This window comes from Anastrepha ludens, chromosome 5 (genome assembly GCF_028408465.1).
Source record: "Anastrepha ludens isolate Willacy chromosome 5, idAnaLude1.1, whole genome shotgun sequence".
NCBI classification, from domain to species: Eukaryota; Metazoa; Arthropoda; class Insecta; order Diptera; family Tephritidae; genus Anastrepha; species Anastrepha ludens.
This window is the reverse complement of record NC_071501.1, coordinates 31,007,831-31,026,007: the sequence shown is the minus strand read 5'-3', so window position 1 is coordinate 31,026,007 and position 18,177 is coordinate 31,007,831. Positions and strand designations below refer to the sequence as shown.

Here is an 18,177-nt window from a genome sequence, read left to right as displayed (position 1 = left end):
AGCAATCTTTGCAGAGAGGAATCGGACATTCGTCGCAAATCGTTTTTGTTCTCTTCTCTTTTTTTTTGATCTGCACAGCCTGTGCAACGTCTTCGATTGGGAATTGGAATGGGTAGGTGGACTGACGCTAGCTTCCTTTTTCTTCCTGACGTGCCACTGCGTTGAACAGCAGCTCTTTCCTTCCCTTCAGCAATTATGTGTTCCGCCAGCTCTATCACAAAGTTTATACGTGGTTTTTGTTTCCATGAAAGTTGCGAATTGATTACCCAACAACTTCCTACTGACATCATTAAAAATCGGTAAAAAACTTTTTCCACCATTTATTAGACTTCCGATCCAACTCATATTGCCCTGCAATTTGATCAGCTCGGTCAACTCCCCCCATTATCTGTCTGTAAAATTTTATCATTTCGGGGCAGTCCACGTTAACTTTTTGACCATTTTTTAATTTCTACAAGGTGGCGCAAAATTAATCACTCGCTTATAATTCTTGCAAATAGTGTCATACGTCAAACATATTTGACTTGTGAACCAGGCAGCTGTAGCATGCAAACATATAAGAAATAGAGCACGTTAAGGTCAAAATAAAGATTTCCATCGCTCAAAATATTTTTTTTTCAAATATTTTTTTTATTTGAAAAAAAAAAAAATTTAAAACAAAATTGGATGATTAATTTTGCGCCACCTTGTATTATGGAGATTTGAGAGGAGTAACAATTGCTTACAACTACTACTTCCTTGGTATCTTGCTATTTAGCATACATTATACTAGTGTTCCTTTCTCGGAAAACGCATTGACCTCTGTTTAGCTTTGTGCTGATGACTGACAATTTTTTGCGATTCGACATAATAGTTCCTAACGCTGCGTAATTAATAGGCTCTAGAAGATTGATATTTGTGAAGAACCGATCGAAACACAGAGTCACATCCGTTTCTCGAATTGTTGCAGCTAACTGATTTACCACGCGCTCGCCTATAGTTCCTTCGACATTTCCATCTTCTCTCCCACAATAGATAGTAAAATCGTAAGTATAGCCAGTAAGAGCATCACATCTGAGCCACATTTTGATACCACGTTTAGTGGACTTCAATTGTAAGTATTGTTTCATAGAGGAGCGTCCCTTGAATTTCGTCATGGTTTCAACGATACTTTGGTAAGCACTTTCGTTCCATGCACTTGCGAATCGAGACTTTAGGCACTCAACCATATCCTCCACGTAATAAATTTTGGATGCTGTCTCGGGCTTTTCAGGTGAAGCAAAGTACATTTTCGATGATAGTAACTGAAATCTATCCCGCGTTATAGCCGATTTTACTCCATCGTTTCCCATAGAATTATGTTTTGACCAATAGTGTCTTACAGATGGCAAATGGTTATATGACATAATTATCATGCAACCAATAGCGATTCTAATTTCTCCAATATCTGTTAGCTTTATATTTTTGTACGCTGGTTTTGAGTTTCGCATTATCTCAATATGTTCGTTCGTGCACTGGATAATACGCATAAAAAGGCTTGCAGGGCAAGCTTTCTTAAATATATTGTAAGGATTGTCAGTCCTCTCAAAGCTATAAGCAATATCGGGAAGTCGATAGCTAGTTATTGTTTTTATTGCTACAAACTCCGCACGGGGAGAAGACCATATAGTGGCAATATTTACAGAATCAGCTGTAGAACGTGTTTCTGCATCCTCCTCATTATTATCATCCATATCTATTTCATCAGCAGATGACACCTCACTATAAGAAGGCTCATAATTATCACTGCTACCGTTTAAAAAGTCGTCATCCTCATTAGGTGATTCGAAAATATTAGGAATGGCTTCTTCATCAAGCTTTTTAGGCATTATGAGTCTGTACAAACAATGTGAGTTTATAAATGAAAAATAATATCAGTACCTACATTTTAATAAATTTCCAAGAATGTTCAATATTGACTGGGACACTATGAATACTGGTGGGACACATGCGTCCCAGTAAAAGGAAAATGCTAATGATTTTTGAATGAATACTTACTTACCTCAGTATATAACAAAACCACTAACTCAATAAATTAGTATACTTTTGGTTGCTTTTAAAACTCAAAAACCACGAATAACTGCAAAAAACAGTGTCACATACGGAATTCGTGTCCAAACTTTCGATCTTTTTTCAACTTATGAACACGCGTTTACCACTAAATATCAAACAACGGAAGGAAATACCGCTAGGAATACCATAAACTACGAAATGAGATAAGCTAAATCCATTTTAGTCTCTTAATTTCCAGGCTAGGCATCCTCAAACATATACCGGGACACATAGGTCCCGTTCGGATCGAAAGAGTTAAGGTGGTGATTACAATAAGACTCCAGAAAAGAGGGCGGAAGACATCTCCCTGAAAAGTGCCCCTCGCGGGATGCCTAATAATAGCCAAGGCCATTTCCGTCACAATGGTTCTTTTCTCAAGAAGCAGTCGCACAACAACCGAACTTAACTTGACATAGCCACACCTTCGTTTTACCTTAACCTACTTCAAGTGAAATTACATAAACCAAAAACAAAAACGCTTCGTCTTGTATTCGTACTAAGTTCACGTAAACTTTTTAGATTTTCATTAGTATTTTCAGCAATTACAAAGCATACGTAAATTACGAGCCTTGCGTAGACACTCACGCATTAACATACTCGTATGTGCCTCGTTTGTGTGCATGCACTTCATCTACTACCTCTACAATTGGAACGTACATTCTTTGCTATCTGTTTGGCCGAGCTGCTCCTCAAATTTGTTAGATCGAACTACGCTTTTCTGCGGCCCTTGAATACCTTTGTTAGAAACTTTTTCTATCTTTTTGTTAAACATCGGGCGATTGCTGAGCGCCTTTTATTTGTGGGGAACACTTTTTTCTGTCGTTTGCTTTTTCAGCACCTCAGTGAGCAACGAACTCTGTGCCAACCGTTTGGTAAACACACACAAAACACACAAGCCCACTTGACTACAACGGCCGCCACATGCACTTTGGTATTCGTATAATTCTTGCCTTGCTATGCTCGGCGAAAAGGAATTTTCATCTGTAATTTAATTTTTGCCATCAACATCTCCAAGTTTTCTTTCTGCGAATGCAACAAATGAATACGAATTCCTCTCGCTCACTTCCTGCACTCTTCCACCTAGTTTGAGTTTCATCTTCTTTTAGACTTCTTCCTGCTGCAGTCTTCCTCTAGCGCTTCTTCTTGCTGCTTCCTTTCACATTTGGTTTTCCCGCGCCTGTGCGCTCACGCAACTTGCATTCAAAGATTTATGTGCCACACAATTAATCAGCGTGTGTGCAACATGCGAACTTGTGTAGTGCGGCGTTGCTAACAACAACAACAACAACAACAATAACAACAACAGCAAAAGCAACAGCACCAGCACCAGCACAAGCACAAGCAGCATGTCACTAGCTTTGTCGTGAATTGCCACTGCCACATCTTCCCCCTTTGCGATGGTGATGTAGTTGTGCTTGTTTTTGTTGCTATTGTTGTAACTTTTTAGTCGCGCGCTGTAATGTTGCTGCAACGTAATTAGAATGCAACGTTGCAAGAAGGCTGCCTTGACTGTCTTGCCACACTTATTAAGGCGCTTCGCTGTTCATATGCGGGAATACACTGCCACATACACACACACACACACAAGCCCATGCACACATGCATGTAGGCTTACCTACTACGTCGCTATTTGTATTCATCTTGGGCTGCATGTGCATAGTTGTTGTTTTGTTGGTCTTTTTATTTGAAAATTTTTCATAAAATATCTGGCGTTAAATTTTCCAGCATTTAATTAAAAACATGTCACTTAATGGCTCTTTCATGTTTATTGCATGTTGCACCGCTTGTTGTTGTATGTAAATGCATGTGTACCTACACCACTTACAATCTTGTCTTCTTACAAAAATAGATAGGCCACAGCCAGTATGCAGCAGCCAGCAGCTAGCGAGAGCCCGAAGGCGACAGCTCATTAGGAAGGTAGGCGGCATGTGGCAGACATCAGCTGCCACAACGCCAACGGCCGGCTCCAAGTGGCAAGTGGCTGTTGCTGCTACAGTTGTAGCAGTGGCATTGTTTGCTGTTATATTTACGAGTGTGTTGCACAAACCGTTGCAACAATGCAGTGCATAGCTAAATATTATTCGTTGCAGCAGAGTGAAATTAATGGCTTCCGTTCGCGTCTGCAGCGTAAGTGAAGCGTTTAGCGCCTGGAAGTAGGCAATATTGTTATGTACCATAGATATATTTAAAAGTATAAAAATATCTGCTTGTGGAAGACAAAAATGCTTTCACTTTTTAATTAGCTTTGAGGCAATTTGTTAACTGTAGTTTGTGGGCTTTGTAAATTCATAATTTTTTTTATATAAATTTTTATTTTTTTTTTTGTATTATTGACTAGGATGAACTATAAGGCTTTGTGGTCTGCTTTTTCACGGCGTCGTAGGTAGGCTAACTCGGCTAATCTACAGTGCAGCAATCACACATTTACCAGTACTGGTTACCATCCAATTCTTATCTTTCCTATTCTTTCTCCTGATATCTATCCGGCTGTAGTACAATGGTCTACTGACTGAGTGCTTGGACTTGTCCAACCGCCCACTAATCTATCTAATCTAATCTAACTGGGTAGTGGTGTTGTGAAGAGAGAGTGTATAGGAGCGTAGCTTCAGATCTTACTCATTATGCACCCTCTCGCAAGCTTTGATAGACTGTTGATACTCTGATTCACGACATCGCTCAATGAGGGGTGGAATGCGTGACCAAGCAAGCATAGAATACCAATAACACTGCATTCCTGACAAGCTGGGCATACCTCGATCTACACTATTTCAAATTTTCCACGCCGGATGCTGTAAGGCGGTACCCATTGCGCCACTGCAAAGTAGTTTAGAATGTACCCCTGAAAGTGTAAACAGATTACTCATACAGGGCCAAGCGATCCACCGAATCAACTGGTAGGTAAAATTATCGTTGGACGTTCCCCTTCCACTAGAAACCGGTTCCATTTCGCTGGCGAAAGCGGTGCAATCAACATCGCTCCGCGCGTGAAAGCTGTTTTAAAAGCGTGTTAGGATTTTGCAGTGGCGAAAAAGCAGCGATCGTTGGAGCAACGTTACTGGATCAATCTTTTTCAACTCTCGAGCTATCGTCCACAAGGAGCTTGTACCTCCAGGAAGCACTGTAAATGCGGCATTTTACAAAGAAGTGATCCTTCGGCTGAAAAACCGTGTCGCCCGGGTTCGGCCCGACCTCGTCAACAATTGGACCCTTCATCACGACAATGCGCCGGCGCACACTGCCTTCCTCTGTACCTTTGCATTGGCCAAGATGGGGGTTCCGGTGCTTCCCACCCTCCTTACAGCCCAGACCTGTCCCCTCCAGACTCCTTCTTGCTCCCGCGCCTGAAAAGAAAGCTGAAGGGGAGGCGTTTCGACTCCATCGAGGCGATCCAAAAAACTGTGACAGCCGAATTGATCGCGATTCCGGCGGATGAGTTTAAAAAATGTTTCCTGCAGTGGAAGGACCGCTACCAGCTCAAGGGTCCTTTTTTGAAGAAAATTAGTTGTATAAGCCAAAAGGTTTAATAAAACTGCCTAAAAAAGTAAGGCTCATTACTTTTCAATCAAAGCCTGTAGTTTTTGTTTCATATGAACAAATTTGGATATAAATAAATTACATTGTCTTTGGGCTCTGCTAGGCTTTTCGTTTCATACAAAGTGTTTGCCAATAGATGCCGCCAGCAGCGTGAGTCAGTCGATTCTTACATAACCTAAACGTCGTAAACCAAGCTTAGATATATGGTAAACAAACTGCTTTGACACATTCGTGATTTTGGTTTGGTATCATATACTTTTGGTTTTGTGAAAATGTCTGATTTTGTGCCGAATAATCGTCATTTGTGGGAAGGGTAGATTTTCCTCTTTCATTCGGAAAAACGGCGGCTGAAGCGCATCGAGAGCTACAAAAAGTTTATGGAGATGCTGCTTTAAGGTAAACAACGTGCCGAGATTGGTTCCGTCGCTTCAAAGACGGTGATTTTAATGTTGACTTCCGTCCGCGTGAAGGCCGGTCAAAAACCTTCGAAGACGCTGAATTGGAGGCATTGCTCAATGAGGATCCGTGTCAAACGCAAGAAGAGCTTGCTTCAGTATTAGGAGTTAACCGCCAATCCGCCAATCCATTTCCAAGCGGTTGCATGCTTTGGGAATGATTCAGAAACAGGGGAGATCTAGTGTCGAATTTTCGTTTGATACTCGCCATCTTTTAATGTGATTAGAAAACATGTCGAAAGCCAGGGTGATATCCAGAACTTTATTTCTGTTTATAGTAACAAAAGTCGGCTTTGAGCCTAAATTCAAAACGCTAATTTTCTTTCTTACAATAAAGTCAAGTAGTGACTCACCTCTAGCGTTAGTGTCGCTGTACTCCCCCACAGAATGTCGTGAGCATTTGCGTCGCAGGAGACAACCAAATCTTTGCCGGGCTGCCTTTTGCACCAGCATACGAACTTCATGCGGCGGGGCATCCCTATCGTAGGCCATAGAGACGGAGGCTAGCCAAAAACCAGTTTTCCCGAGCTCGATGCTTGTCGCCACCATGTCGCCGCTACTAAACTGTGGAAGCAAAAAAATGTTTATATTATTTTTTGCAAGGATGCAGCTACGAATCTCACATGTGTGTTGTACGGCAATCAGTTTAGAGCCCTCTTGGATGAGGATTATGTCAAGTCCACCGGCAGCGAAGCGGACGGAAAGATGTGCGGACGCAAATTTAGAGTGGTGGAGATGAAACGGACATATTCACATGAAGCTGAGCCAAATTAATCTCCTCCACTCCAACAAACCCGAACCACACGAAGTTGTTTTTGTGCGCCAGTGGGACGAGCGATTCTCCATTGAGGATGAGCATCACCTGTCGCCTACCTTCTACTGGTTCTTCTATTCTTCTACCTTTCAATTATGGATTGGCAGGTCTCTATTGCAGGATTTGAAGATCTCCTCAATTTTATTTGGCTCTGCCGTAATAAATAACAAATCAATGAAGATTTTCTCTTTATTATTAAGTTAAAGTTTTCTATTATGTAAAAACATGACCAAATCGCGATGCTTTGCTAAAAATTTACAATTAATTTCTACTTTCTTTTAAATTTTCCTCTTCCCAGCTGCGCAAATTACGCATTGGCATACATTCACGCAAACACACAGACATATGCATGAGTGTATTAATCTCCAGCAACACTCAAAGTTCAGCGCCATACAAGCAAGAATGCCATCCTTCAACCCCACTAACAATACTAATTCCCGACAGTGTTGCGTTCTTAATGCTAAAAAATGATTTTCGGAAAATCACATTCATTCATTTCCGCTGAGATTGTTAATGGATTGGTGGTGGTGGTTATCGCACGACGTGCTTAAAAATCGATCAAGGTGATTAATGAAAAACCTCATAAAAATCTCTCACGTGTGAAGTGTCAAGGAACATGCACGCGAGCGGTACACACACACAACTACATATAAATTTGTGATTGTGCATGCGAATGAAGGTGAAAGTGAAAGTTGGTAGAAATCTGATTGGGAAAATCTTTCGAAATCGCGTAATGCGTAGAAATAAAATACCAAACAAAAACAATGAAATAAGCGAAGAGTAAAAATAAGGCGTAGTAGAGCGTTTGGTGGCAGGGAGGTTCACTTTTCCAAATTATTTATATATGAACGTATGTATGAATAAAAAGTGAGTAATTTTGATTTTCTCACGTTAGCAGCACTTAACGGTAAATATTTAAATATCGACGATTTTCCTTTTGGTTCCGCAATACCGTTGAACTTTGACAGTTGGATTTCTGCGCTGAGAACTTGATCCAGTTATTCGCCCACAGGTCAGAGAGGTCCCTCTGAGATTCGTATTTTCTTTGCTTTTTTTGTCAAAGGATGCTAAGTTTTCTCATCGGCCCTCTGAGATTCGTATTTTCTTTGCTTTTTTTGTTAAAGGATGCCAAGTTTTCTCATCGAAATATTGTAATGCATAGCCAAGTCAATTCGCTTCATGTACAAGGTGAAGTCCAAAATAAAGAAGACTGGCGTCATAAGAATGTTTTTGATGGCGCCATATTTTTAATGAGGCAGCGCGTTGGAAGTTATATCCCTAGTTGACTTCCAGTGAAAGCTTGGTTACATTCGGTTTAGTGGAAGCGAAGTTATTGTGTCAGTATGTTTGTGTCATCGGTATAAAAATGAGTTTCAAACAAAGAGCTAATATCTGATTTTGTTTTAAAACTGGTTAAACGTTTACCGAAGCATTTGAATTGATGAAAAAACTGTATGGTGATGATTGTTTATCATGTGCCAGAGTACATGAGTAGTTAACACATTTTAAAGTGAGAACATAAACGACAATGAATCAGTAATCTCCGAAAACTCCATCGAAATTGTTCGTAAATTTATCAAAAATTAACCAAAATCTTCGTTCAAATTCATGGAATCGGAGTTGAATATCTCCAAAACATCGATTTATTGCATTTCAACTGATCATTTGTGCTTATGACCGGTCTGTGCACGTTTCATTCCGCACAAGTTAACTGAGGACCAAAAATTGCTCAGAAATCAACATTCGAAAGACTTCATTAAAGAGGCGAGAAAATACGACAACTTCGTTTACAACATTGTAACTGGTGATGGAACGTGGTGTTTCCCACAACATGAACTTGAAACTAAGCGTTAAAATGCCGAATGGAGGACCCCAGACGAGCCACCACCAAAAAAATAGTGCTTGGAGAAGTCAAAAATCAAGTTGATGCTCTTTTGTTTTTATGATTCCATGGGAACTGCCCACAAAGAGTTCGCGCCAATGGGCCAAACCGTTAATGCACTTATCCAACTTGGCGTTTTGTAGCGTTTGTTGCATCGCAATCTTCGAATTCGCTCCGAATACCGGGAAGGAAAAAGCTGGCGCTTATTGCATGATAGTGCACCATCTCAACGATCCACTCTTGTGACTGATTTTTTGACTAGAAATTGCCTTTTAACCATAAAACCCTCAACGTATTCACTTAATATGGTTCACTGTGTTTTCTACCTATTCGGGAAATTGCATTTGGCCATGAAAGGGAAACGTTTTGCTCCGTAGAGGCTATCGAAAAGGTTTGTACCGACATCTACAATGACATTCCGGTTAATGGCCTGAAACACTCTTAGATCGCGCAAAACAGTGGCCTAAGGGGCTATTTTGAATAAATAAACTCGAAGCTATCAGAGCAACTCCTGTCGTTTCTATTTTAGCTCATTCTTATATATTTTGGAGCTCACCTTGTATCTGTTGCAACACATAAAAAACACGAAGAACGTTTTGACACTATCCGATCTGCAGAATTCATTCAATAAATGCAATCGCTCATTGACGACCACCCTCCAAATTAATAAAGACTCTTGCGAAGGAGATTAATGTTTCTGAGGGTCCTATCCGTCGATTTGTTCATGAAGATCTTCGGTAGATTTTTTACTTTATTCACAGTTTATATCGGGACAAGCACGAGAACAGCAAGTTATCATATCACTTCGCCTTCCAAACAAAATTAAGCACACCGAAGCGTATGAGATGCTATGGCTTTTTTCTGACGAAAAAATTGTTGCCCAGGACCCAAGGATCAACTTCAGAAATGACCCGAAAGACAGATGGTTATGTTCCAATCCTACATAGGCTCCCGTTGTCCTGCACACGAAGTTTCCAGCCACCGTTGTGATTTTATGGGTTGTGAGCAAAGTTCTTTGTTCAAGGATTTCGAGTGAATTTTGCTGCACATATCGGGGTTCTAGAGACAGAATTTTGTGCATGGAGAGAGCCCATAGAACTTTCTTGGCTCTTAGTCACATTATAAAGGCCCCCAAAATCTTGACTCAAACACACTTAAGCATTTTCTGATATACACCATCCGGACCTGCTGACTTAAAGTCGTCAAAAAAATATAAGAACATATAAGTGATTCCTCCGTCACCTCCTGTGATGATATGGACCCACTTAGCCTGGTGGCTCTGCCCGTTGTAATGTCCTCTCCCGTATCTCTGCCTTTGTCAGGACTCCCCCTACTATCTAGAAAATTGGTTTCCAGGAGCGTTTTGTAAAGGGTTTTCCAATAAGAAGTGTTATTTTGATATTCAAAGAAAAATGCTATTTATTATTGTAATAAAAATGATCATTATAAAGAGGAGTAGTGGAAAATAACATCAGTCAAATAATCACCACGACCACGCTTACAGGACAATGACCTTTTGAAATTTCCGAATTGCAAAGTGGCTGCCCTATGTCCTCGATAACCCCAAGAATTCCACCTTTGAAGTCTTGAATCGACCCTGGACTGTTGGCGAAGGCCTTCTCTTTCACGTGGCCCCAAAGAAAAAAGTCACAAGGCGTTAAATCATAAGATCTCGGTGGCCAATTGTGATCACCTCTTCGAGAGATAACACGGTTCGGAAACGTTTCCCGTAAAAGATCAATGGTTTCGTTGCTTGTGTGGCGCGTAGCGCCGTCGTGTAGAAAATAAATGTTGTCCAGATCAATACCATCCAATTACAGCCATACAAAATTGTTAATCATCTCTCGATAGCGCAATCCATTTCAAAATAACACCTGTTATTGGAAAACCCTTTATGTGTCTAGCAACGACGTGGTGTGAGATCCGTTTGGTTTTCTGAGAGAAGGAAACAAAATTTAGCCGACATTGCTCGGTAGTGCTCGCCATTCACCGTAGTGGCAGCTCCTTCCTCATGTCGAGAGAAATAAGCACCGATCTCCACCGACCTTGATCAGTTGCCGCAGATTTTGCCTTATAAGGGACCAACTATTTAAAACTTAATTTTTATTCCCTACAGTTCTATGCAGGTTACTTAACGCATCACGTTCGTATATTCCACATACGCAGTTATATAGTCAAACCCTTGCAACCACTTTTGGTCATACCGACTTGCTAAAGACCTGTTTAATAGAGTGTGAGTTAATGTGAAAGGATTTCAATGTGTGAATTCAGCTGTATGAATTTGGGTAACAATAGTGAAAATGCGTGAAAATTCGTGCTTCCTCCCAAGCGGCTTAGACGAAGAAAATAATAAGTTCATTGGCACTAACACTCTTTTACGCTCATCGGATATTTATATGCACTGTAGTGGGATAATGAACGAAATTAATCCTATAATTTTTTTCCTGTGCAAGACAAATGAGACACAAATACACGTAGGTAAATGACCGAACCAGAAAAAAATAACAAAAACTGCAATGAGACAATGGCACTCACTTTACCATGCACAGTGAGCATATAAAAAAAGATTATAAAAAATATTAAATGTGAAATTAAAAATTATAATAAAGAGAGTAAGAGTAGGAAAACAAAAAAATCAAAAAATTTCACTCACATACACCTCCGTCTATCTATGCCCACTTGAGCCTTCTAAGCCGAGCATTACTGCGCTAAAACACTGTCTGCCATTCCCCATCAAAACCACGGCCAATTCAAGTGCGAGCACGAACTGAAACGTAAAACAGAAATAGGACTTAAAAGCGAATACAAAAAACAAAAAAAAAAAAAAAAACAACAAAAACATCTGTACAGCCTTGTTTGCTGCAAGCAACACACTGCTGAAATAACGAACAGCAGCAGCCAGTCACCCTGAGCAAATTAAGGATCAATTTCAGGATTAAATGGACACACAAACACGCACGCACGTACAGTTTTGTGCTCGCCCATTCAACTCTGCATTTGAGCATTTCGAAACAATAGCTGAGTGAGCTCACATCCTTACTTACTTGCATTTCGTGTGAGTGTATTTAAAATCACCATCCTGCATAACGGTTCATCGATGCTTTGGTTCTTGTGCGCGAATGCTTCTTGCTTTCTTTGCACACTTGAAATTGAGCTCTTGCAATGAGACAACAACAACGGTAACAACAGCAGGAGCAGCAGCAACTATGATAACAGCTCGAATGTGCAGCGGTGAAGGGTTGGACTAATTGTAGTGCGGAAGGTGTTGATGTTGGTTTTTATAACCTTCTCGGTGGTGCATTGGATGCTCACTATAGGAGGGAATTTTGAACAAACTTGATTTTAAACTTTTTTAAATTCAGAGAGAAATCAAAACAAGGTTGGACATGTTTCATTCAATTTTCATTCATCTTTTCTACTAAACCTGAGATCAGCACATGCACCAAAGGTCTAACCTATAAATTTCAGCTCATTCCAATTTCAACGACCTGCCATTTTAGATGGAAAATTTGAGATTTATGATGTCATGATGACCTTTAAAAATAATATTATTTCGTCAAGCTTAACGACCAGGGTATACATTGTCTCATTGAAAAATGTATTAGGCTTTGCAAGACGTTTCTCTATGTCCTGAATACAGGGTTGCCTATATTCGATGGGCCCGACGAATTTCGATGACTCTTTGGGCCCATTCCAATCGACGAGGCTTGTCCGCAGGCAACAATCTTTGCGTCAATTGCGATTTTGGGATGTCTTCGGCGACGCCTTGGTCGGTTTTTATTTGGCCTCTTTGGATTAGAAAGAAAACCTTTCGTACGTTGAGTTTTCACAATTAACTTCGCGTGGCGTGTCCTGTTCCATGGTAAAAATCTGCTTGGACTGACGCATCCAACGCGGTATGTCATTAAGCGATCTGACGTCTCTGTCAAAAGATACAGGGTTGCCAGATGGGTCCGTCGAATATTGGCAACCCTGTAGTCAAGAACTGCTTGAACTAATGAGTGGCGAGCCCTCGTAGTAGGTTGATGACGAATGTATGTGTAATATGGTAAGGAAAAACTTGCGAAGAAACTCACGAGACAGTAACAAAATTAAAATACAGTAATACAAAATTAATTTTCAATTAGGTTAGTGCCTACAGAGATTGATCGCCCTCGAAGGAGGAGGACTCACTTGGAAGGTGACTTAAGCCGTCCTTTACACTGGCACTAACACCTTTTGCAGAAAGTTCGGGCGAGCTCCTCCTTTCTATTTGTGATATGCGTCTTTATGTTTTTCTACAAATGGAGTGACCTACAATTTATACCACTACCGAATGCCAGGTGGCGTTTTAAAGGAAGCTCTTTCATGTCAGAAATACACTGGGAAGTTTGCCATTGTCCGCCCGGAGTTTGTGAACCCGAGTATCAGCTAATGGTAATGCATTCAGCTCGACAGCTTACATAAAGGTATCTTTAAATGAGTTAGGAGAAGGGAAAGAGGAAGAAGAAAGTGAGATTTTTGACCATTGGCGATTAGTAATAACCTCTAAGGTTGATCGTTTTAAAGCGTCGTTAGAAAGTGAGACCCAAAATGTCTGAATCTTAACCTTAACAGACAGCTACCACAGAAGGAACTTTAAGCTATGGTTACTATATCTCACCACACAGATACCTATCAGGAGCTCTCCGACTACCATTTGGCTACGGTGGATCGCATTAAGGCACCTCTAATGAGTCACGGTGAGGGAAAGAGAAAGAAGAACGTCAGAGTTTTTGAGGTGAGACCCAAAATGTCCGAAACTTATCCTTACAAGAGAAATACATTTGGGAAGAAGCTGCTGAAATGATTCCCTCCCAGACATTAAGTTATTTTCATCTCACCACACGGACACCTATGAGACGCTGTCCGCAACAAGTACTGAGTCTTTGGAAAACCCACTATATGGGCTTCTAGCGGGCTAGAAATTAACAGCCATGCAGTTTTTTGCTATGTTCCTGGCACTTCTTATTCATTTAAGCATAAGAGCGAAGTAATCAGATAGAATCAAAAGTGGTGTCACACTAGACTAACTCCGAATGAGCCTAATGCGTTCAATGACTAACAAGAGTCTATCGAAGCTTATACTGATGAACGGCCGATCAACTGCTTCTTTCATTGTAGCTACGACTGCTAAGAAAACACAACAGAAATCCAAAACTCTACAAGTAATCCTAATAAGACGTTATTCGCGAAAAATTCTGCAAGAACTTTACGTCCAACAGAAGAGGTTCGCCAACTCTTAACAGATCCATTCCTGTGCAACATGCGACTTGCCTGATGAACTGAAGGAAAACATGACCGGGAAAATCGCTAAGTAAGGCAATCTGACGGAATGTAAGAACTGGAGGGATATTACCAGTGTGATTAAGAAAATAATCGCACAAATCATAAACAAAAGACTTTCAGCGGCACTACAACAAGAACTCAAGACAGGAACAGGCGCGTTCAGAGCGAACCGTTCATGCATCGATCACATCAACAGTATCCGAGTTATCGTTGAACAGTCAGCTGAGTGGAGGATCCCACTCTATCTCGTCTTTATAGGCTTCCAAAAAGCGTTCGATACTTTACATCACGACGCTATTCGTAACGCTCTCGCAAAGGGATCCCATCGAAATTGATTCAAGTCCTCGAGTCACTTTACACGGACACAAGCTGTCGGATAATGCACGAAAAACTTCTGGGTGACAAAATCAAAATATTAGCAGGTGTACGACAAAGTTGTGTTCTCTCGCCTCTACTCTTTAACATCGTTTTGGCCGTTGTCATGAAAAACGCCTAACCCTCTGGTATTAAATGGGGACTGCAAGGTCGCCTAGCGGATCTTGACTATACAGATGACATCTGTCCTCTGTCCCACAACTATCTTGACATGGCAGCTCGAGAAGCAGCGGAAAGCCAATACTATTAGAGAAACGAAAGGGAAAATGTGGCTGGGTTGGCCATGTTCTACGCATATTAAATGGTGTCTTAACAAGGGCCGTCATTGACTGGAACCCCCAAGGAAGCCGCAGACGTGGAAAACCAGCAAATACCTGGAGACGACTGCTGGAGTTAGAAACCCACGCCGTGCAGCTTAGCTGGAATGAAGTTAAGAGATTGGCGTAAAACAGACCCGAATGGAAGAAATTCGTTGAAATTCCGAGGTCACCGATTGAGTATTAATAGCAGTAATTTCTTCTCTTCCCAGCTCCTAAACCAACATTCACTTCCTCAACGAATTTCCCTAGACAAGGACTCTATACATTATTGATTTTTAATAGCTTCTTGGGCTCAATAAATTATCTTCGGTGAAAGGCCCTGCCCATTTTGTGTCGATGAGTTTTATTGCTATACAACGTCCTCTAAATCCTCTCCTCAATATTGGATTTCCACTCACTAGTGATTTCGAAAGACATATAATTTAGCTCGTGAGCGAACGAAATGAAGTTTTCCAACCTAAAACTCAAACTAGATATATGTTCCGAAGGGTATACATATCTTTCTATCTCCAAATGCACCTTAACGTGCTCACTTGTTTTTGGGTTATGGTTATGCCACAATCTATGCCTTTATCCTTCCACTTACCATTGCTCTGCCAGAGCACAGCGCAATTCGTTGTTGCACTTGGACTCGTAGCTATTGTAACTAACTGTTCCGGCTACATATTGTTCTCATTTAATGAGTGTGCGCGCAAGCATCGGATTACGCATATGTTTGCCACACTTTTGTTTTTGTCTTCGTCTGTTTTTTTTTGCTTTTTTGGTGGTGCTCAAATCTTTGAACTCAGCTGCATTTATGGTGCTCGCCACCCTTCCCATTGCAACAGAAATCCCCTATTCGGCTTTGTGTTGCGTCGTTAGCTCAATTTTTGTTCCTCTTTGGGTTGTTTAAGGTTTTGCGCCTCGTTTACTGCTGCAGCTACTTCAATAGTTCAGTGCGTACCGTTTGTAAACAAGCGATTTGTACAAAGGGCGGCGGATAAGTTCGCGGTCCAAGGTTGTTAATAAATGAAATAAATGCATATATAGTTTTGCATTTTGTTAATTTTCAATGTAAATTCCTTTAAGAGAAAAGCTATATTCTCGCCATGCTTTTGTGCCACTGAGAAAGTATTCTTTGGTTTTCTTTTCAAAATGGATTTCTACGGTAAACTTCATCTCGTTATCGACCGTAAATCTTTGTCCGATAATTTGTTTTGAATTTGACTTACCAGGAGCTTTAAAATCTACACGGACGTATCTAAAATGGATACCGGCGTAGGATCAGGGTTATAATGCGAAGAGATTTTTATCAGTGAATCCTTTAAACTACCTGATTACTGTAGTGTCTTACAAGCGGAAATAAACGCTATTCATGAAGCCTTAAGATGGTTAGAGATAACTAAAATATCATCAACAGATATTTGCATTCCATCAGACAGCCAAGCTGCCCTACGGGCTCTGGAAGCATTCCAACAACATTAAGGAGTGTCTTACATTATCGCAAATCTTTTAGTGATATGGCTAAAGAGTATCCTGTTATCTTATGCCTCGTTCCAAGCCACGGAGATATACTATGGCACTGTAGGGCTGACATACTTGCAAGAGAAGGTACCTGGACGCCAAACATAAATAATTTTATGGGAGTACCTGTCGCAACTTGTAAGCTTCTTATTATGGACGCCCTAATCAATTATATAAATCAAAGATGTATTTGGGCCAATACCTGTGGAACTACTAGGCAAACATGACCAATGCGAAGTTTTCGTATATAAAAGAATATTGGAAAACTGAGTAGACTTCAAATTAAGACCACGCGAGGAAATTAGGCGCTTACATGCATGATTTCTGTCGTAGCTGTAGGAATGAGGAGGAGTTGGAAACAATTCAACACCTTTTAGACACATGCCTGGCTCTAGGCAGAAACAGTAACTAATATTTAAGATCCTACTTCTTCACTTCTACTAAAATAGATGATCTATATTCTCTATACATACCTATATCAACAACCTTTTGCGCTTTCTCCAAAGCTCAGGATGGTTCAATTTGGAAGGGGAATGTAGCCCAGCCCAGCCTCTGCGGCTCACAACGGATTCATATCGTGGTCTAAGTGGTATCACTGTTCCTATGTGTGATGCTGCTGCCAAACCTAACCTACCAAGAGCCTGACCGCGAATGTAGTGTGATTAGTCAATTTTTATGCATCCCGAATGCTCTAAGGCGATTCTCATAATCCAACTCTTCTAGTAGTCTCTTTAGAAAGTAGTGTTCTTAATCCTCTTCTTGTTTTTCTTCTAAATTTAAGATTATATCCTGTTTTAAGCCAAAAAAATATCACAGATTAGAGTTCACTCGTATGTTGAAGTGAACGTCCTGCATTCCTTTTATCTTTTTGGCAGTCTTTCTTGAGGTCTTCTTGCTGTAGCCTTATCCACCATTGCCGCTTTGACAAGGTGATTGTCTGGCATTCGCATTACGTGATCTTTCCACCCTTGCCATTTCAATTATTATTTATTGGTCCTTATTGGTGCGAGAGGTTATCTTCCAACAAGCAATCCGAACTTTTTCCCGTACTGTTTCCAATTACGTTTATTCCTATTGCTTTTGCTCTACTACGAGCAATTTTTGCTTCGTCCGCGCAGATTTCTAGTCTCACTCAAAAAATTTTCTTATCGAGCTCTATTTGTCAGTTCTAAAATACTTCGTTGGGATTCCTTAGCCTTAGGATCACCTCCTCCCTAAGCACAAGATAACTATGACAAACTTTCACATCCTCAACCCCCGAATTTGCATTACCGTTACACCGCATTCAGCGTTGAGAGTGTAGTAGCCCATGGAACCCTCAAGAATCTATGAAGTTTCTGTAAAAATATATTATTTTAATCATCTAAATAAAAAACGATTGCTACTTCTACAAGGTGGCACAAAATTAATCATCCGATTTTGCTTTTAAATAACTTTTTCGGTAAATAAAAAGCGATTATTTAATAGTGCGAAAACTTTAGAAATAAAAATACCATCCACAACTTTTTGAAAAATCCTGTTGGATATGGGAAAATTAAAAGAGCTTTGGTCCAAAGTCTAAAATTGTCGACAGGTGTAAAGGAGAGATAAGACGGTTAGCTGTCAATTAAAATACCAGCCTTAACCAAATTATGTGTAAACTTTCTCTCAATGTTACGAAGAGAAGAAATGTTGAGTGGATACTCGAATTTCGGTAATGAAGAAACCAGACCACAGCCGTTTACGAGTGGCATGAACGTTTCACAAGAGATCGTGAGTCCATCGAGAATGGCAAATGTAGTGGTAGGCAATGGACATCGAAAACTGATGAAAAGATTAGTAAAGTGAAAGCAACTTTGATCAATAACCGCAAATTAACCATCAGAGAGGACTTGACCATTACTTATGCATCCGTTGAAGATATTGTAGTTGGTGCCG

The 18,177-nt window shown here is 40.5% G+C and overlaps 1 protein-coding gene across 1 annotated transcript; it reads right to left on the bottom strand.

The window, feature by feature from the left end:
- Nucleotides 1-749: 749 nt before the first annotated feature.
- LOC128864619 (uncharacterized) lies at nt 750-1,847 on the bottom strand. Its single transcript, XM_054104378.1, has one exon. It carries the CDS (start codon nt 1,845-1,847, stop codon nt 750-752), a length of 1,098 nt encoding a protein of 365 aa, XP_053960353.1.
- Nucleotides 1,848-18,177: the final 16,330 nt, after the last annotated feature.

What these genes read in the sequence shown, in the direction of transcription:
- LOC128864619 (XM_054104378.1), bottom strand. Translation starts at nt 1,847, where the DNA reads ATGCCTAAAAAGCTTGATGAAGAAGCCATTCCTAATATTTTCGAATCA.